Raw genomic sequence first — 22,978 nt, forward strand, 5'->3', positions numbered from 1 at the left:
AACATTCATGTCTTGTTAATTTTGCTCTTCTTCTGCACTTCTGCACTGCGTTTACAGATTTGACTCAGAACTGTCAGTATATCTCTGGCCCCGCTATCGTACCTTTTTCCCTAATAATGACCCTTTTTATAAAACAAATAATTTCAAAAAGTAAATCGACAAATCTTCGTACAAAGTATGATTTACTTATTGTGTTAAAATTTTCTTCGTGTAGATTGTAGAATCATGTAGGTTTTGAATTAAAAACCTATTTATTGACAATAACAATATACATAATGGATATATACAGATGATTACTATAACTAGCTTAATCTAAAATAGGCCCTTGAGGCATTGTACCAAGGATGCTGGCGGCATTTCCTCGTTGTATCGCAATACTGATATGTTGTGCGAGGAAGCCGCCAGCTCTTCGGTCACCAGTTACGTCAACCAGACGTTTCGCGATTTCTCCAAAAAACTTGTGCGCGCTGGGACCCCATGGACCTAGAGTTTCAACGCCAAATGTATTTTTGAATTATCTTCCTTTTCCATACCTACATATGAGAGTAACTTAGAAAGTTATCTGACTAGATGAGAACTTATATATCGGGGCTAATATATTATACGAGATTAGCCTTCCGTTACGTAACATTTTCTGCAAATAGTTTGATACTTTAACTCAAAACTTTGGTACCAAACTGATCGTTATTTTCCAACAGCGTCGAAATAAAAATACCCCACTCGAGTAGAGTGCAGACCTTGCAGCTTTGCCCCGTCGCTGAGTGCTCCTCGAAAACTATTGTGGCGCGGAGTGCTGTCAGCTTATACCCATATGGCATTTTTCCTATCATTATACAGAGTAGTAAGAGCCTTAACAGTACGTAGATATTTATTGGTCTGATAGTGGCATTTATTGGTCTGCTAGTGGCATTTATTGGTCAGCTAGTGGCATAACCGAGATGCTACGAGAAAAATAACATTTAAGAAAATTAGTTCTATACGGATAGCTTTTTTCCAAGAGATAGCGTAGAAATAAAAAATAGCCCACTCTGCTTCAGCTATGCCCCGTACCCTACCATTCTCCTAGCCTAGAGTGCTTTAAAACTGCATAACTGTTACCAACCCAGCAACCCAGTTACTATAGAAATTTTCGATATCTTGAAGAAATATTACCCAAACTAGCTTCTCCCTCTGGACCGCATTCAACGAAGAGCGACTCGATTTGTCGACTGCCAGCGTATTTCGGATAGGCTTGATTCCTTGGCTCTGCGTAGAGATGTGGCCTCGCTCTCATTTTATATCGCATGTATACCAAGGAGTGCTTCGAGGGATTGTTCGGATTAAGTTAGATCAGTCCTCAACTGAGCGTTTCTCCAGGAACTTTCTGCCCCGCACAGCTAAACTGCGGAATGAACTGTCGCCTGCGGTATTTCCGGACCGATACGACCTTCAAGAAAAGAGCCGGCAACGCACTTACAACCCCTCTGGTGTTGCAGGTGTCCATGGGCTGCGGTAATAGCTTACTATCAGGTGATCCGTCTGCTTGTTTGCCTATATTATAAAAAAAGTTTATTATGATTGAGATTTTTTATTATGGGTGTAAAAATATTTAGGTGTAGTTAATGATATATAATTGCACCGATTTCACGTAAAAGTTGATCGAGAGATATGTATACAGTGAGATGTATACCATCCATAAGTGGAATGTGTAAATCCGTTACAAAATAAAATAAAAACACATCGTGTATTTGTAATACAGGCAAGGTATATCCGTAACTAAATTCGGCGCTCAAAATCAATAGCTATTGTCAAGGGCACAGTGTTAGATGGAGATATCTCTGGCTTTTGTCGATTTCACTGAAGGGAATTCATTGAGAACACATTTAATTAACCACAGGACAGATCGGTAATATACCGGTAACATCAAATTGAAAAGTTCAAAATTCCGAGGATAAAAAATATATCATTACCTGTGGAAATCGCTCAGACACTTAGTGACCAGAAAATGAGCATATGACCGTACTGGACCGATTTTCACCGGAGTATTTATTAGATTAATACGAGTATTAGTATTATATTGATAAGAGAGAGGGCGCAATTATGAATCAGTTAATAATATTTTCCTTTTTCAAGTATCAGTATCCGACAACACAACCATTCATCCTTTGCCTCTACTAAGAAGCCATATTTAAATTCCCACGAAGTCTTTCCACCTGATGTCAGCAGATTCATTCCCACCTTACTTAATTAATGTGTAGTCCAACAGATATATTGGAGCGGCAATGGTGTTCACAAATATCTGAACAAAGCCTCTATTATCTGGTCGTTAAAGCGCTTGTTCAGATATTTTTAGCACCTTGGCCACTTCGATATTATCCAATGCGACTGTATGAATACAAAATGCACGCATCGCCGCCTATATTTTTGGGAAGTAAAAGACCGTAACAGTTCTGCAAAACTCAATTCATTAATCTGGTAAACATGACTTTGACTTTTTCTAGTGTTAGATTTCCAATAAGTATCGTTATTTAGACTCTGTAGCCCTCATCAATTTTTCACGAGCCTCCTTCGCTCTCAGTTTTACCTATCCGCTCGTCAGCATGTAGATTATAAAACAATGTATATTATCATATAGCATCGGAGTCTATCACTTCAGAGATAAGCCAGTTTCGCGCAAAGCAACTCAGCGGTGGCATCATGGCTCCATTTTTATCACTTGTTACTATGCCCGTCACATTCGCGCTTACATACTTGTTAGAACGTGACAGGTATGGTGATAAATGATAAAGAGCCGACCATCTTAGCCCTACAGGAATCGTGTATAGTTCGTGTCATCCACGATGACGCGCAGATTTGTCAAATCTAACCTTTAATAACATGACATTACGTGTCAAGGCACGAGTCTTCTTGAATGACACGAACTTTAGACATGAATTTCCTTTTTCCTTTAAGAAATTCAAACATTCAATCAATCAATCAATTCCCATGAACAGTGGTACAGTAAGTTTTCCATCCGTCACCTACGTTTCCACCATAACTAATGTCACAGCATTGCCGCCTGTCACTTAGCGCCCGATAGGAAGTAATAGACAGCTAGAGTTCGAAACTCGAGGGAAGCGTGCGGAAAAGGCTCGAATAAAACGAGAAGCTGTGACTTCTTTTGGGGAGAGTGAGTCGAATAATAAAATAGCAGCATTTCTTTAGGGCTACCATCAGTTTGACAATGACATATTCATAAGCGTGTGCGTAACTTACTTTCTATGTATCTCTCTCGTACTCGCATATTAGTGCGAGCGAGATGTATAGAAAGTAAGTTACGCATACGTTAGCGAATATGTCAGTTTGACACTGCTAGCGATACTGGTATGTTTATCAGGGGTTTACAACCTTTTTCACGTCGATGGTGAAACTCTATTGACGAACCCTTACCCTTACTTTTACCTGTTACTTTTAAAAGTAGATATTACATAAGTGCTAAACCTTCTAACATTTAACTTAATGATATACACAACCGAGCTTATTTAAATACACTCATCTCTTTTATCTACCGTTAATGGCTACGTGTACTCAGACATTTTCGCCAAAATTCATAATAGAATTCCGATAACCGTTCTGCGTTAAACGCGTTATCATACTCGTAACGTCACTGATAAACCTAACCACACCCCTACCAAACGATGATCACCCACCAATAATGATATCGTGAAAAATCTCGTACGAAACTGAGGTCGATCCTTATCTACATCGCGTGACCTGAGTTAATCTTGGTTTTGACACTAAACAACGTTATTCTTCCACATCAAAATTTGGTCTCTTTTCGCTGCGAAGTTGAAATAGTTGCGTGATGATTTGACCAATTTTTTTTAATGTGCGTGTTCTTATTTACAACTTTATGAAGTCCTGTTCTTAGTTTTTTTCCTAACGGGAAGTACCTAAGTTCAAATATAATTACATAGTATTTTTCTACTAAAATCCAAGCTGCAGTTTTTAATAGAATAAAAAATGCTTTTTCACTGAGAGAAGAGTGTGATAAATTACGTACGATTATATTTATCAATTCAACATTGCGCTTCCTGTTCCGTTTTGGAATTTGGTAACAATGATAACGGCAAAACTTTGACCTTTAACCTAAATAAAAAAGTGTGTGTGATAAGAATTTACCATTAACCCTAGCCTAGTTTGTGGTTAAAATAGTAGTTCACTTGGTTTAATTTACACGCCAAAATTTTACAAGTCACTAATATTACGCCGCCGTCGTTTTCCGGCAGGGAGTGTTATAATAATTACTACACCACGCCTTTGCACAACTTAAACACGAATACCAAAATCGCGTGAGATCACACATCCCTGTCATGCACGTTTAAATATAATCTTTATATCTATTTAATTAAGGTCTCCGTAGTTACATTAAAGAGTTGATTAGATCCAAGGAAAAGTTAATATTGACAGGTCACGATCCAGTTTCCTACCCCTGAAGCGCGTTAACCTAAATCACCCTTTTGTTTTAGTTCATCCGTCGCTAACCATTGGCGTATTAATTGAAGAGTGATTTATTATATTTGCTTTGTAAATCTCGATAAAAGCTTTCGTTTCTCGATCATTTACGGTACGCTTTCAATTTGTCTTCGGAACTTTGTGAGATGAATCAAATCAATCAATGTTAAATACCTTTGAATGTTTAATTGCGTCTCTCAAAAGTAGTGGTTACTTTTGTCCTCCAAAATTAAATCTGAGTAACTATGCACTGAATTATAGTGTCGTTTACATATTATTGTACCGCAATATTAGATATCATAGGAACTTTTGAGGTTAGAAAAAAATCGGGTTATAGCTCAACTAATAAAAGTGAAAAATGTATTTATAAGCGCAAAAGGAGGAAAAAAATATAGTAAGAAATGTAACATAAGGAGGGTCTTTTCAAAAGGGCTCATTTTCTTTTTTCAAAGGGCTTATTTTAAAATACGGCTCATGACAAAATTCGTTAAGACGTTTCACGACATAAAACGACACGAAAACATCACTTTTCCATGTATAAGTACCAGTTGCACCATCCCCACTTGACGGACTGATCAACGTCACCCGGCGCGCCGCGGCGGATTAACTATGAAACTTCTCATACAATAAAATTTAACGAATGCTTTAATGGTGATAGACAGTTTGGTGCAACTGGCCCTAAGAGTCGTATATTATGAGTCCATCCAAAAGAACTTTGGCTATGTCTACAAAAAGGCCGCGAATCTAAACCTCTGTATGATGCATAAAACGAAGAAATCTCGCTTCGCTAATATTCAAGCATTTATCATAACCTCCAACATATTAGTTTGCCCTAAAAGTACCATCCTAAACCAATATCGAAGATTCCCCAACATTCCATCTATTACCTGCTCTCTTTATTGCTATGTCATCGTTACATGAGTCCAGTGGCCGCAATTTACCACCTACTTTCCTCCCTTATGGGGTAAGTTCGGCCATATGTGGTTTACGAGGAAAGTGGCCGTGTAGCCTCCAAATTAAGGAATGTTACGATGTGATAAGAGACTTATGGTACGGTGACATTTTTGTTTTTTTAGGTCCGTGGGTCTAAATGACGTAGTTTCACCGCAGTTTTGCGGAGATGTTTTAGCCAGTAGACAAAAGATGGCGTTGTGTTTTGTTAACATGAAATAATTGGGATAAGATGAAGGACAAAATGTCATTCAGTTCCTATAGAGGGAGAGAGTAAGCTATTATAAGAAGATGGAAAAACTATAACCCAAAGATGGGCTTCTTTCTTTCTTTATTACGGAGGTTCTATATACCTCCTGTTTTTTGCAAGTCGATAAAAATATGCCTTATGTCAGCTGGGCTACACGAGTCAATTAAAAATACATATTTTAGTTTATTTTTTGTATTGACACGGTTATTGACAAAAAGGAAGTTTATCCAAACGAAAAAATGTAGTCGGGTAAAAGTTGAAACAGTATGCTTTCTACACGGCCGTCAAAGACACCTTGGACAGAAACCGGATGAGGCAGATCATCCGCTCCAGATGCAACCCTGAACCTAACCACAATCCTCGGACATGAGGGCCCGACCTGAGAGAGAGAGAGAGGCAAAAACGCAAAAAAAAGAAAGGCAGTAAAGATTGAAAAATAAAAACATGTGTAACAATTACAGGTAGCATTTTGATGGCCTTTGCCAACTTTACGGGCCACTTCCAAGTATAACCTATATTAAAAAGTGCGAATGACCTCTCAAACTTCCACCCGGTAACTAAAGGGCAGAATGTTAATGTCACGTTCAGGGCTGCCTTGTCAGCCGAAATTCCACCTACCCACCTATCTCAAAATCGTCGAAGGCCAAGGAAAAACCAGTTTAAGCTTTTTCCCATTAAGCGTAGCTGTGATAGTTCTAGGGGTCACGTTATAGTGGCGTTGAGAATTCGACTCGCAGAACCAGTGATAATCCCCATCTGTTTTCTGTTCCCAAAGCGTACTGGGCGCGTTGCTTCAAGCAAACCAGCTTGAGGTGCAGTAGGTTCAGTCAGCGCTTTTTTAGATCACAATACGGTTGCCAAACATTTAATTAGCTATTTTAAGGTCTTTCTCTAGTGACTTCATCGATTCGAAACCTGATTTCTTGACTTTCGCGCAAAAAAAAATTTACGAACATACGTGTCCAGTATTTTACGGGTTGTCTCGTATTTCAGGCACGAATTTTTCATTTTCCCGTAATTTGGCAATACCAATACTGGACAGTACATTGTCTTTAATGATTCAATGGTATTCAATTATAAAAATACCTATTGGAACAATATTAATTTCTCGCACACAGCGGTGAACATTGTGTTTATTAATATTTATTATTGTTTTAAGGTGAAGGGTAGGGCAAGCTCTTTCCATACAAACTTTGTGCGCGTTTTTCTTCGTTTGTGTTTGCGCTACAATTATTATTTTTGGTAAATATGCTTATTTTTCTGTTAGCTAGGGCTTGATGTATTATTTTTGTATTATTTTTTAAATAAAGAAAAATTTCTACATCAAGTTCTGCGTATATCAAATATATACAAGCAAAAAATGAAATTAAATACTATAGTGCCAAAACTAACGAATAAAACTTGCATAAAGTTTGTATGGATAATGCCTTGCCCTACCCTGCGCCTTAAGGGTATTTCATTCGAAAGTCAGAATTTGTTGTATATGTTATTTAGTTGATATTTTCATCTTTTTTTATTCAAATATGTAATTACAATTTGTTGATTTATGATTGTTTTAGGGGTAATTAATTAGATAGATAGAATACTCTTTATCGGCACACCTCAGTAAAAGATACCTACAGCTTGAACAAAAACAATTAGCAACAATTATTGTATAGGTTATTTAGTTGATTATTTCACATTTTCCTTTCCAGATAATATGAAAAAAAAAATTAAACTTTTAACATTATTTTCTACAGTCTGTCATTAAGAAATTTAGCATTTGTATAGGATATTTAATTGATTATGACATTTTTTTGTAATAAAAAAAATATATTGATTAAAAAAAACGGCCTGTCCCGTATTTTAACCTCGAATCCCGTATTTTCAATGCACTTTTCCCGTAAAACCCGAAATCAGATTTGGTCACCCTAACACAGCCATATCGCGAACGCTTATGCTCAGTGAGTGTGGGAGAACACGAATCTACGGGGCCTTAAGCTCTTACTATTACGATTATTACTTATTTATTTCAGGTAAACATCAGGTAAACGATTACCTACGTATACATTTTTGAAGATTTCGAGATCATGCTGTGCTGTAGGGCTACGATAGTCGGCTCTTTATCATTTGTCACCACGCCTGTCACGTTTTAACAAGTGACGGGGCACAGTGACAAGTGATAAAAATGCAACCATACTGCTACCGCTGGTGAACTCACAATGGCGACAGAATATTTAGTGAATAGCGTAAAAAGGTAGCAACAGTAAGGCACGGCTCGCGGAAAGTTTAATCTATTTTTATCCAAATGACACGGCTATAAAAAGAACGTGAAAATGCCAATCACCTCGACCTTTTGCTTCTAACCTGTGACATTAATTCAGAAATGTTTTAGAAAATGTGAAATATTGTGAGGCAAAAATTCAGAATTATATATTCCTATGAATGAGGCTCATAGGCTCTATTATTGCAATGTTCTGCCGCCAGAGAGCAGCACTAGCACATATTGTAAACCATAGAGTAACTTATAAATACTATGCCTTAAACGGTTTTTTGATAAGTGTCCAGTATGACATTGATGCATCAAGTCGGTTTGTTTACAGAAGCCTAACGCGAAACGCGAAAATCGAACTTTCGTTATCTGCCTCTCTATCGCTCTAATATCCAAGAATGATAGAGAGGCAGATAACGAAATTTCGATTTTCGCGTTTCGCGGTAGACCCTCAGTATGCACTGGTGCCTCCTACGCAGAATTTTGCATAATATCCGCTATTAGATAGATGTGAGTAGCGTTAAGCGTGTACTTCGTGTCATACACGATGACGCGCAGATTTGTCAAATCTCACCTTTAATAACATGACAATACGTGTCAAGGCACGCGTCGTATAAAGTGGTAAACTTCCAAATAATAACACAAAATATTTTACGTGACAGCTACTCTATATAAAAAATAACTGGCATAGGGACCATCATTCGACGCGTGAGGTAAATACACCGTGTTTTTTATTTCCGTTAATTTCAAGGGTGCATTCCTGAGCTTAAATTAAGTAACTTTCTCAAAGACACCGGTATTCTAATTAACTCCATTTCACGCACCTACGAGCGCGTACACTTAGGGCCTGTTTACATATTTATTCGTGTTTAGTACGAGTTAATACATTTGCTACTAAACGTACGTTATCTCTGACGATCGATGTTTGATATGTCATAGTTTTCAATTGTTTGGTTGAGTATATTATATATATATATGGTTGAGCTAAATGTAATGCCCGTGTTACAACAACGCTATCTGCAACATTTAATTATTAAAAAAAAAAATTAACAAAAAAAAAAATGTTTTTTTTTTTTTTTCTAATTACCATGCTGCTACCGCTGTAGCAGCTCATGCCCCGAAGTTAACGGAGTTCAATAAAAACACGGTGTATAAGAGTAGTTGATACACCTATAATCCGCAAGAAAACTTAACTATTTAATATGACCTAAATGTTCAGAAACATCAAATAACTAACAGTGTAATGTGTTACACCGTGTATAGAACCCGAAAGATTTTAACCACGCACTTCTGAGGTCAATAGAAGGAAAAAATGTTATATGAGTTTTAGATATTTTTTTCCAAAAAAAAAAAAATTTTTTTTCCAATTTTTGAATGTATTTGTACATAAAGAGTTAATATTATAGTAAAACTGGCACTGAAAATGAATTTTTACGACTTTTTTTTGTAAAACCTAGTTTTGCAAAGGTAACTTGTCTCTTTTTGACATCTGTCAATAAGAAATATTACAATAAGATGTTTTTTTTATTATTGGTACCTATTAACTCTGAAACTAGGCGAAATCCAGACAAGTTTATATGACATTTTAGTCTCTAAATGTCATGTTTCCTCATGTATACGGCATATGTATATGGCATCGAGTATCTTTTATTTTATACGAAGTTCCTATGTAATCCTCGGCTCTTCGGAGGCAATAAACTGGGGAACAAAAACACAATAATCCACCCCTAAACAAACTTCCTATAAATACGAAATATATTTCGATTCCCGCACACTTAGACAAATATCCCAATAGAGGCATCCAATTTTTTCCTTCCAATCGTACCAAATCTGTTCCATATTTATTGGCGCGAGAAATTGGATTTGCGCTTTTCCGGAGTAAACGTTTATTAGATCTGGTGACAGCGCCATCTATGTGTGATGGCGGAAATTAAATACTCGACAGTTGCGCCTCGAGGCGGCAGGTGGCGTTATTTGACAGGAAAATCGTTGAGTTTATTTCAATACGTAAATATTTTCCGTGTCGAATCAACAATTCTCGTATAAGTCAATACCGACATCATTATCGTAAATAAAGGAAATTGCTTTAGTAGGTAATAATAAGACGTCGCCTCCAGGATTCCCTTATGGCTGCCATCTTTTGTTTTATTTACATTTAATATTTTCTCGGTCTTCCTTTTTCTTGAGAGCAACTTGATTTTTCCCGCAATAATATGTACGCATATGATATGAGTATATGAATGTGTATATTTGAATAATATACCATATAGTATTCTCAAGGTGGCGTCAATATGTGTGCGCTTATTTCCCATAGTCCTTTCGTTTTTCTTACCGAAGAAAACAAAAGGAAAATAAAAGATTTTTGTTGTATATAAATAGATAATTTACCACGATGATGCATAAAATAACACCCCCTTATCTAACCCATTTTTAGCAGTGCCCTATGGTACCATAATATATCTTGTATGCAAAAATTAAAAAGCTTTTAACTATCTAAAATTACTCCAAGAAAAATATACTAGAAAATTTTCCATTTCTGAGGCCTATAAAAATCAGCCTATAATAGGTTTCAAAGTATATACAACTTCTTTCCAAGCTAGCTACGTTTGAAAGCATTTTGAAATTGTTAATTTAGTTCGAACGTTCTGTGGACTCCTGGGTATAGAATCTGTAAACACAAATAGAAAAGCTTTTAGGGATTAAATTCCCATGCCACTGAACTTAGTAGGTATAGAGATTAGTTAATTTGCCGCATATTAAATTTGACATAATGCCTTTTGTACAGTGTGTTTTCTTATGTGTAATAAATATAAAATAAAATAAATAAATACATTTATTACTAACTATACGTATAACCCATTTTATGTACTTTTCTAAATGTCTCAAAGGATCGAGATTAGCTTTTCTAGTCTTCAGTTTATCAATGACATCTTTCATCTGAACGACGTCTCTCATCTTTGGTATATTAACTAAGATATTTCATTTCGGCACTAGTGTTGGTTAAGACTCGAGACTTGATAGAGATAAGAGTCTTTTCAGAGAACTCTCATTGTTTATAGAAGAAAAAACAAATTGCATGATCTTCTTATAAAATTCATGGGTTAGTACACCATAAAATAAAGCTTATTTTCTTTACTGTATATGTACATCACAAAATTGTTGACGGAGTCTTTATTCGGAGGCCCGGGTTCTTTTGAGTTGCGCTCAAAAGACTCAATAAAAGGACCCGAGAAGTCATTACGAGTACAAAAAAAAAAACAAAATGTGTGTGTTGGTTAAACTCGAGTTCTTTGAGTCCTTTCGTTTTCATTACGAGGATAAAAAATTCAATTTGTATTGTTTTCATGTAAAATTCATCATTCATGGGTTAAGTACACTATACAATAAGACTTAACTTTTTACTGCTACGAGTGTTTAGATAAAACCTAAAATTGTTGACGCTCAAAAAAGACAATAAAGGACTCGTCACCGACCCAAAAGACTCCCAACACACACATTCCACATTTTCCTTATGGCTACTTGGCTAGCCTCCGCTTCATATTTGGCCTTATTTTCGTAACCACCATGCGGTTCACATACAGCCCCACATTACCTTTACGTTTCCATTCCTTGCCATACACGGCATCACCATTAACTTCGCTTACCGAGCTACAGGGAAACCTGTATGCGAGATACTACATTACATTACCAAGCTCCTAAGACCCAGAGACATTCTTACAGTTTTGAATTTGGAACCTTATTTTATTCCTTTATAGTTCAAAATTCGATTTGAATTGGCATTTTAAAAGGCACAACGGGACTTAGGGGGTTAGTTATGTCTTCTAGCTTATCAGAGGGCCATAAAAATACCTTCTAGTTTGTTGTAATTTGAATCTTTATTTTATTCAAATTAAAATTACCGTCTTGCCGTGTTTTGAGTTGTACGGTTAGAGGTACCTAACCTGGTCTGGTCTGGAGGTCTGGCCAATTATATAAGTATCTCCGTCACTAAAAAAAGCAGAAAAAAGTAAGAATGGAAGGGTTGATAATTGAACATCCGTAGATACTAATTCTGACTGCCTAATGCCAGAACTGCTAGAGATGCCATTGCATGCAAGAAATGACAGATAAATGGCATACGCAAATTCTTCAATTAAACTTTTCTACTGTTAAGATAACTTGCCTTGTTTTAATTCTTTCGATTACTACTTAGAATTCGTTTTAAAATTCAACATTTGTCAGCATCCGTATAGCTAAGGATCTAGTTACACTGGTTACCTGGCACGTGTAAATATTTCGAGAATATGTATGGTCAGGCTTGAAACCCTTGCCATATGCGGTCGCGGAAGGAGGTCGACGCATGCGCTTGCAGCCTCGGATAGTTAAAAGGTTGCCGCTTAAGGTCCTCTTAGGAATAGCCTTGGAAGATCGTTTTGTTTCAAGAGCATTTTGGTTTAGTTAGAGTAATACTACTATTTGGTTAATCTTTTAATATAAAAATGTCACGTATATTTATTTATTTAAACTTTTTGCACAAAAGAAAAACTTAATGTACAAAAGGCGAACTTAATGCCATGAGGCATTCTCTACCAGTCAACCTTAGGGCAAAGCGGAAAAGATTGTAGGCGGTGCGTTTAAAACTAAAAGAAATTGTTATTGAAAGAATTAGAGTCCTAATACACATAAATTAATTATAAACTACTTAAATACACCAACGATATAAGCCAACGACATTAGTATTTTAAGTTGGCTTTCTTAAAAGTATAATGTTTATTAAGGCAGTGTACGATATATGCACATTTTCTTTCTTAGATGGTTTCATGTTTCCGATAGCTTCAAAACTTTGGAGCATAATAATAATACAACTTTATATTGAATATGAAAGGTCTTTACGGTCTATATTAGTGTTTGTTAAACTAGAGTTCTTTAAAGAACTCTTTTTTTACGAGTACAAAAAAATCATAATGTATTTTCTTCATGTAAATTAATAGCTTATTTTATTTTCTTACTGCTACTAGTATTTAGATAAAAACTAAATTTGTTGACGGAGTCTTTATTCGGAAGGCTCGAGACCTTTTGAGTTGCGCTTAAAAAAGACTCGATAAGGACTTAAAAGACTCGGAAGTTTCTTCCAGCGCAGAGTCTCGTAAAAACAAGTAGAGTTCTTAAAATTTAGATTAAAAAACTTAAGTTCCTACCAACACTATTCGTACCCACTGTCTTAGAATATTTCGCTATGTGTCTATTGTCTCTTGAACCCAATATACTGTACGACACCGGCCGACAGGAACGGGAATGCAATAAGTGCACAAGCGCAGCGTAATGTTAGCCATTGGTCAAACCAGTTTGCGTCGTGACGCAACGCAGGCTCAGACTTATCTGCGTGTACAGCGCACAGTCAACAGATTTAGCGCACTAAATAGTCTTAATGTTATTATTATTATTATTATTATTAAAGCTTTATTTATTCCATATTTTGAACAGTTATATATATTATATTTTAAAAACATGAATGATAGATTTATATGGACCCCGTTTGGGTAAAAGCCTCCTCCAACTTATGCCATTTTTCACGGTCTTTGGCTGACTCCATCCAGCTTGCACCTGCGACCTTATAAATGTCTTCTGCCCAACGCCTTCGTGGCTTGCCTGATTTTCTTTTTCCTTGTGCTATAGGTCCTGACCATGTTGTTGTTTTAAGTGTCCATCTTATATCGTTAAGTCTAGCAATATGACCTGCCCATTTCCATTTGAGTCTCAGTGCATGCTGAAGGGAATCTGTTAGTTTGGTTCTCTTTCTTATATCTTCGTTTCTTACTTTGTGTATTTTTCTTAAATGTAATAGACTTCTTTCCATCGAGCGCTGACAAACTGCAATTTTATGTTTTATTTTGTTGGTGAAAGTCCATGTTTGGCTTTCATAAGTTAGGCTGGGCAAAATGCATATATCTATTACAGTTTTCTTTAGTTTTAAGTGGTAATCCCCTTTCAAAATTTCTTTTAGTGCCCAGATTTTTTTCCAACTGCAGTTGACTCTTCTGTCTATTTCATCATTCTTCAAGTCATTAACTTAATGTATATATGTAATGTAATAAGAAATATTTATTTGCAATAAATATTACCCAGTACTTACAGTACATAGGTGTTCATGCAGTAGTTTTCATGTTTAACCATAAATGGTATGCAAAATCATGTACAAAAAATGTATATACCAAAAAACTTTGTATTAAACTATCACGCGAAAACATACAATATTTTGTTGTTCACTCAAATTTTAGCCGTAATTTTGAGCATTTACTTCTTTCTACCTAACTACTACTCAACCCAGGTTGGATATTGAAAATTAACTATAGTTATAATAAGCGCAGTTGTATAGATCTCACTATATGTTACGTAACCTAATCAAGGCGTCACGCGTCAGTATTTTTACTCATTTTCGTGTCAAATGTAGAGTGTAGGAGATTCCCTGAGGAAAACATTGTCTGAGCAACATTGTTCATACTATTACACCTAACGTTTGACTCACTTAACATTTTGCTTTGGGGACTGTGCAATTTGTTCTAATAGGGGATGGTTTTCAACCTGTATAACTGACGTCTAACCCAAATTCAATCTGAATTTGTTTCTAGTTTTTACTTACTTTTCCGTTAGTGAAAATGAACCCACGACCCAAAACGATGTGTGACCGTTGCATTCTAAATATAACTATAATTATTTTAGTAGCCCGTGGTTGTTACATGTGTAAACAAAACATTTATTTTTTAATTACTAGTGATTTGAGTTTTAATTGACCGCTGTAATAGATAACCGTAATGTGTGTGCGCGTGTGTGTGTGTGTGTGTGTGTGTGTGTGTGTGTGTGTGTGTGTGTTATACATTAACCTATTGTTATCATTCAGTACACTGTGCCGTAAATGCATGGCATGAGAATAATTGCTTATAAGATTTACTATGTATTTTAAAAAATGAAAGCGTCTCCGCGATGAGAGATATCAGCAGCATCACTCGTTCAACAGACTGAAAATAATTCGTTTGAATGGCAATTCTTAATTATTTTTGCAAAAGCTAACGTCTTTGTTTAATATAATATTATGGTACCATCGAGCTGATCTGATGATGAAGACAGGAGGTAGCCATAGGAACTCGGTCATAAAACAACGCAACCTAATTGTGTTTGGGGTTTTTAGAATTGCCTCGATGAGTATTAGTTGCATGTGCAAAGAAAAGTACAGTCAGCGATAAAAAATTGTACTATACATAAAAAAATTGCCAAAACTTTTTTGTTAGTTTATTGTGTATGTTTATTTTCATTGCTTTAAAAACGTGTTCACTGCAGTTTTATTTGACGTTATAGTTGAAGCATCCGATTCTTACTTCCCTACTTATTAAAAAAGGACGGATATATTACGATAAATGGGACATCATACTGATACTGTTTACAAAGAATAATGAGGGTACTCACATACTGATAGCATTATCATTGTTTACCTTATAATTGTGATTAATTATTAATAATTATAAATTATATATACAACCAATGTATCGAAGGAGAGAACTACTGGAACTGGTTAAGGTTAATTAAGGTTACATGTTAACGAACTTGTTTTTATGCTATTACCGATATATTTTATCTGGAGATATTCTAGTACAGAGTCTGTCAAAGGGTCTCAACGTTGTAATAGGAATAATAGACATAAATCAGTTACTTTAATCCGAGATCTTCCGATCAATCCGAGTCATTTATATAAATACCTTTTATAAATGACTTTCTGTTCATATTAAATTAATTGAAAGCGCAAGAACATGTTGTTTCAGTGTGCTTGTTTGTAAATAAACATGTTCTAATTGCAGGTAGATAATTAGATCAATAATTTTAAATGACACTGAACCAACGAAACCGTTGCCAGCGAGTTATGAAAGTGCCCTACATAATGTTTGGCGTTAGTGCGAAGTCTAATAATACAATTTGGCCCCCGCGAAGCATCGCTGGACAGGCACCTGACCAAAACGATTTTTGGACTAAATATCTGTCAGCCAGATTTATCATCGCTTCTGTCTCTTTATTTTTTAATAATGTTATTCTTTTTTTTTTAATAATGACTGGCGGCTTTTAAGACTTATTCTTTTGCTTTGTTCACGTATTGACCTTTTAGTGTCGTAAACGCTTTTAGCCGTTTTGTTTTTTATCAAAGGAGATGAGGAAGAAATATAAAACAAATGACTCATCAACTCATCATTGACTATAATTATGAAATTGAACAATCATGCGGAATATGTCAAATATCTTTAACTTCGTATGACTAGCGAAATTTGTCAGTGTGTTTTTCAATCGTGGGTTTTTCGAAAAGTACTTTACGAGTACAATACCAGTCACATTTGCGAGTTCAGAGCTCAAAGGATAAACCTGAAGGGTTACTTTGATTTGTCAATTCAAGGTCAATTCACATATTTCATATGTTATGCTTCAAGTTTTAAAGTTTATTTCGAATTAGGTATCTTATTAAAATGAAAGCACTAGAAAATTAAGTACGGCGACGATTTAAATCAATTATTTTAACGAGTTTGTGTAACACATATCCGTAAAATCGTGCGAACCAACTGCTATCAAGGAACAGACTACTTAATTAAAAAAATATTAAACTTTCATTATCATAATAAGACTGAATTTCACACGAAATTCAACACAGTATCGTTTTCGTTTGTTTAAATATACGCAGAATAAAGACTGACGCGTATTTTAAAAACAGAATGTGTTACCAATTTCATATCAAAAACTGTGCTTCGCGCTTGTATGTTATAGGTATCACAGTAAAAAAGGGCAAAGCACACATCAACACATCTTGGATCTAGTCCCCATATTTCATTTTTCCGTGCGTGTACTGTAGGTACTTCCATTTTTTTATAATCAATAAGCGAGACTAATAACTGCTTTAGAAAACCAATACCAATATAATATCTACGAGTAAATCATTTCCCGATTGCAATTATGCCTTTACAATAAGGTTTACGGATTGTTATAATTTGTTTGTTGTTTGTGTGTGTGTGTGTGTGTTTTTTTATAGTGAACAGTGTGAACGGTGTTACTTAAGGCCTATAATAGAATGCGTACATTCACATTTCAAGTGCGATGCTGACTTATAATTACTTCGAACGGATTTAGCTTCCGGCATTTGCATAAATGCATTATAATGCGGCGTAATCATTTTGATTGCCTTAATCTCTTGTATGCGCAGTGTATTCTTTGTTTACATTGTCTGACACCTCCATATGTGACTTATTAATTAGTCATATCATATCAAGGACCCATCGATAGGTATTTTGAGTTGTTTGTTTTTTTCGTACCCTGATTTAAAAAAGTTTTTATGCTTATTTATTAAGTGTTAGATAATGATATTCCGGAAAAAAAAAATCATACTAAGGATAATACTAGGAAGTATAGTTAAGTTTTAATCGGCATTGGAGCGATAAGTTTTTAAACTAACCTAACCCGAAAACTAACCCGATACTGTTTGTTTTTTTATATAAAATCTCCTAATTTTGGCGATTCTATTAAAAATTATAAACGAGGCCACAAGAAACAATCGATGACAACTCATTCATCATTCATAAATGTCTGCTCAGATTTCACGCTAAAGTGTCATATCCACCCACATAGACTGCTAAAATCATAATGATAACCCTTCTTTTTAACTTTGCCGGAGTCTGGTAAAAAGCTATTTTGCATTGCACCCGACAGTGACCCAACTGGTCAGCGAGACGCGGCGGCACCGTCAGTTGTTTTGGCAGGCTCGCCCGCTGCGCCCGCGCCGTGCGTACCGTCTTTTGCGAATTTATAATTTGAAAAATCGCTTTCTCTAAAACGCAGCGCGTCGTAAACCAGTGGAAAACTTTGTGATATTTTCGGATTACGTGACGTCTTTAAGTTTGTATTTATTGCTCTCATGTTTGTTTAATCATCGACTCTTTGTCTACGATTTACACAAGTGTTTCGTTTGCTCCAGTTCAATATTCAATTGAAACTAACGATCCTTTATATTAGTGTACATCGTGAGATGCTTGAAGCGGATCATTATCGTTCCTTATCAAATTTATCTATCTCACGACCTTGTTTCTTATGAGCCTTAGCAGAATGAACTTTCTTATATCATTTGCTATATTTGGCATAGTGTTTACATTCTACAATCATCAATATGCATAGCAGTTAGGGTCATCAACAATCAGGTCGTTTTCTAATGTCCTTATGCGTATGTCAAGCACGTTTCAATCTCCGATTGCGTGGTGCTAACAGACATTACAATTATTTAATGGATTCGTCCTATATCGCCCTTATCGTTCTCTATTGAAACTTATTTGACTAGCGTCTTGCTTTGATTGATTTGAATTATGGTATTGGGTAATATTGTGCACATTGATTTGTGTACATTCCAGGTCAAAAACAACGTTCTTTTCTTTAAAATCTCATGTTTCTATTATTGTTATTGTATATTGGTAACCAAAACTTACATATGGCAACCCCAAAAGATTAAAAATACACCTTAAGTATTAAAACATTATAATATAGTGTAAAAAACGTAAAAAAATAGAAAATTGGAAAAATTTACATAGGTACCTAACGCCCTTGGTTAGAACCTTAGAACTGGCAATTATCGTAACCATAATTTCAGTTATTTACTTTGAAATGTTCTGTTATGATTTTTATTATTTTTTTTCTATGAAAATCCATCACATCACAGCTTTTATGGTCGTATAAACTTATTTATATAATTTTGACTTGGAGTGTATGTTGATATTTTTTGTCTTGGTCAGTCATTATCATTAATCTAATTATCAATAAGAGGAAAAAAGCGCCCCTATGGACATCCTCATCCTATGTTTGGAATGATTTCATCACCTATGCTAATGTAATTATCTGTAATGTTTTTGCTTTGGCCAGTATCAGCCGAAACCATCTCATGTAAATTTGAATAGCTTCAATTAAGCTCTCCATAAGTTTTTGCTGGTATACACATTAGGTTCGGACAGGTTGACATATTAGGTGAGCGCGAGCCTCAGAAGACTTTGTTGCGTATAATATCCAAGTAGATATGCGGAATGCCGTCAGAGTGAGGAAAACTACAGTATTTATTTAACATTATATTTAAAATTATAAAAACTCGATGACAGTTTATGTTATATCACAATGGTTCTACCGAATGAGGAAACAGAAAATTGTTAAATAATTGACGAGCTGTCGAAACTTAAATGAATTAGCATGATAACTCCGTTTTTATGAACTACGTCTTCGTTTTCTTTTAAGTAGGTGTCATTTCGTCCGAGTTAAAAGTAGTTTCTGCGTTGTTGATGTTCGCTTACTGATCCTTGAATAGATCGCACGAGTTTATGATTCGTGTCGTGGCTATCAATAAATAAATTATTGCGTTGTAATTCGATAGCTTTGTTTGGTAGTTTAATAGGTATGTCATTATGATGTTATAAAGTCGGTTGCTAGCCAATTAACCTGAAGGTCAATATATCATCTTTTCATCGACATTTTCGAGTCAAGGTCCATCTCGGCGCACCTATAACTCGGAATGTATACATCCGAGATGTGTCATAAGGTTGTGGCTACCGCGGTTGTGTTTACATGCGCGGGGTGCGCGTGAGTCACTATAGTAGTCGTGTCCGCTGCCAGGTGATAACGCACTTGTTCAACCAGTGTGTGTTTGACCAGCTGTAACATCACCCGCTTTGTTATTGTTTTCTGTTCCGCCCATTACACTAGCCTATCAATTACTTAGCCTAATGATTATTCAATTTCTGAATTAGGTGCGGTGCATAGTTGTAAAGTGTGCAAGTAACTTTGATTGCTTCATTGGAACTTTATTACAAATGGAGCGTTAATAGTGTGTTAATTGTGGTGTCGCCACGTAAAACAAATTCTAGTCAGTGATGTGATTTGTGGGTATTGCTCAAAATGTTTTACGAAGTGTTACTTGGATTGTGCTTGCTGGCATACTTGGTATGGAAAATTTTGGTGTCGAAACAGCCACCTGAAATAAAGGAAGCCGTTAAAGATAATGTGATCAGTACCACATTAATACCAAAAGAAGAAGATGTTGAACCCGCAAACCAGGATAAAATTAACGAAGATGGTAAAAATAAGCTGCCAGAAGTACCTGCTACAAAAAATATCGAAGAAGTTACACATTTAGAAGATAACAATAATGGCATCAACCAGTTGCATAATTTAAACATAGCTAGTTTGAATACTGAAGACAAAGTTTCACCAAGCACGTTACTAAAGCAACAACAAGCAAAACTTCTTAATGATAGAATATTCAAGCGCGAGAGTCCACCAAAGGAACGATTGACTGAGTTCCTCGAGAAAACTATTTTAAATGATGACAAAATACAAACGATTATACAAAACCTGTCTTTAGACAAATCAGAGGCCGAACATGAACCCCAGATACTGGATTTAAACATAACGCCTGTAGATATAAAACCAGTTAAGCAGCCAACTATAAGTGATAGGGCGTTACAATTGCAAGAGTCTATTGACAAAGCATCTGACAGAATAAAACAGTTGAATAATATTAATTTGTCTAAAGAACCCGTTATCGAACAAGATGTGTGTGATGAGGTGAACGGGGCCGAAGAAAAACCTTTTCTGAAACGTTTACAAAAACAATCCGGGTTCCCAACTGGTCTTAATTTTGGATCAGTTATAGGTGAACTGAAAAATAAAACGAAGAACGGCGGTTTAAAGCCTGTGTTTAGGAAGTTTGATCCGGAGGCCGCCGAAAACGACAAGGCACGTATAATTATGAAATAAAGACGTTAAGCAAATTTTGTTCAAGGTACTTTTACTCATTTTAATACAGGGACACAGGAAGTTGAGCAAAATTAACTAAATAAAAGTATTTTAACAAGTTTACTTTCCGGTTTGCGAAAACCTCGGTTTTTAATGGTGCCTTAGATGTTTTTCTCTTAATGTTTACTCGCCATTTCATTTTTTTTTACATAGTTACGTCTTAACATATAACATCACGCGGTGGTGATGTATGTAAACAGCACGTTTTAATATAAATCTTGCATACATTTTACTATGGATACCTGACTATAACATGGAAGTCCTAATATGTCCATGTATAAATGTTCTATAGTTCGTGTCATCCATGACGACGCGCAGATTTGTCATATCTAACCTTTAATAACATGAAACTACGAGTCAAGGCACGCGTCTTCGTGAATGACACCACCTATTTTATGACACAATTTAAATAATTTTATGAAATATTTTGATTTGTGTTTATTTTGAAGTAGCCACACTACTAAAATATTAATTATAAAGTGGAATAGATGTTATATACAAAAAAAAGTGACCAAACCATCCGGTCTTTGCCACTGGAGGGTCACTGGTCACTTTTTCTTTTCTTCAGTGAGTATCTACATCATCTACTTTATTATGTTCTATTATGACTTAGGTACAACTTTAATAACTCAAACGATATTATATTACATTTGATCGTGCGTCGTTGTAATATATAACAACTTACGCAATATAGCGTGACAAAATACCGCAGATGTGGATCAGATGTTAGTGCTCTACGTAACAATAGGTGTTAGCGTCTAGCTAGGAAGAAATTGGTCTTATTGTAATTCACACCATTTTATCTTCTGATTTCACAGACCAATGCCTGGCTCAGACGTAACGATCTTTACTCCCGTTTAGGTCTCAATTCCGTTGCCACTTTTTTGCATAAATCGACGAGTTAAACCATCCATTTAATTGTTGTTGTCATGAGATGAATTAAGAATAGCTACAACGTTGTTAATAATAATTTATTAGTGCCTTAAACATGTTGACTTATTTGGTATGATATGTAACAACTTAGCACGAATTTTATGACCATTTAGGCTTCCATACAGTCAGCAACAACAGTAACTAATCACGTGAGGGGGTCAATATGACCAGCACACCCTCTTACCCTTTTAACAATGAAGTTATTCTCTAATAATTTTGGCCACCTCGCCTTCTCACCCACTCTGCTGTTGATTGTGTATTAATAAATAGTATGTTATTTACTACGCATAATCTTCCCGCTCGTTTGTGGATATTTGCGTTTAAGTATAAGAAGCTAATATAATTTGCGTGCTAAAAAAGATTAATATCGTACCGTCACTCAAGCAGCATGACCCATTTAATTAACAGCTAAATTAATCGAGGAATTGCCAGTTTTTTCTCTATTTCTGTCAGTTTTGCTTTATCGTTAATTTGGGTATTTCTTTGTTATAGGACTCTCTAAGTGCTGCCGTCGACGAGAAAAAGAAGGTGCAGATTGATGACGAGCTTGGAAACAACATCCTTGCTGACAGGCGGAATAAGCTCGAAACTGCTGCACAGGTAAACATTTACAACTATTTATTACACACTTAAATGACGTTTTTTTTTGTCAAAATTTCATTTTTTGATACAAGCTTTTATAGCTCACTGTAGATACACCTAGATGCATAAGTACATTACCCACTTTATGAATGGCTTTTTGAATTAATTTATTGCGGTACTTTCTTTCAACAGTCAACTAATACTTATCCAGACAATTCTAACAACCCAAAACACAATGAGGGTGCGTCGTTTTATAAATAACACAGTTCCTATGTCCACCTCTGATCTTCATCATCACAACTGCTCGATACCATAATATTGATTTGTTGCCCAACTTACACAAGTATGTGAAGTTTCAGCTTAATTGGATAATGGGAAGTGGGTCTATTTAGCTTGCAAGTTTTGATTACAAACATACAGAGAACGTTACAGGTAAAACTAAGTGAAAGCATGTAAAATTGATGTAGAATTGTCCCCTATTTAGACAAGAGTATAGGTATACAAATAGCCAATCATATATACTAGTATCACTTTAAATCTCGCACTGAAAAAATATAGTAATTGAAAATAGAAATTTATTTGCTATAAATGTGGTACATTTGCTATAATTTTTCGCGAGTTTTACCAATAAAGCTGAAGCTTTGCTCGGTCTCCTAAAACCAAAACTGAGAGCGGGAGTTCTAATACTGACTTGCACAGTTTCTCGG

At 35.6% G+C, this 22,978-nt stretch overlaps 1 protein-coding gene across 6 annotated transcripts in view; it reads left to right on the forward strand.

Annotated features, from left to right (window-relative positions):
- Positions 1-22,978, forward strand: part of LOC133523383 (uncharacterized) — a 311,151-nt gene that overhangs the window by 272,307 nt on the left and 15,866 nt on the right. For all 6 annotated transcript variants that reach the window (XM_061858916.1, XM_061858920.1, XM_061858917.1 and 3 more), the window contains one exon: positions 22,182-22,289. In XM_061858916.1, the coding sequence (XP_061714900.1) occupies positions 22,182-22,289 (108 nt within the window). The remainder of the gene's footprint in view (positions 1-22,181; positions 22,290-22,978) is intronic.

The sequence above is a fragment of the Cydia pomonella genome, chromosome 12 (assembly GCF_033807575.1).
Source record: "Cydia pomonella isolate Wapato2018A chromosome 12, ilCydPomo1, whole genome shotgun sequence".
Classification (NCBI taxonomy): Eukaryota; Metazoa; Arthropoda; class Insecta; order Lepidoptera; family Tortricidae; genus Cydia; species Cydia pomonella.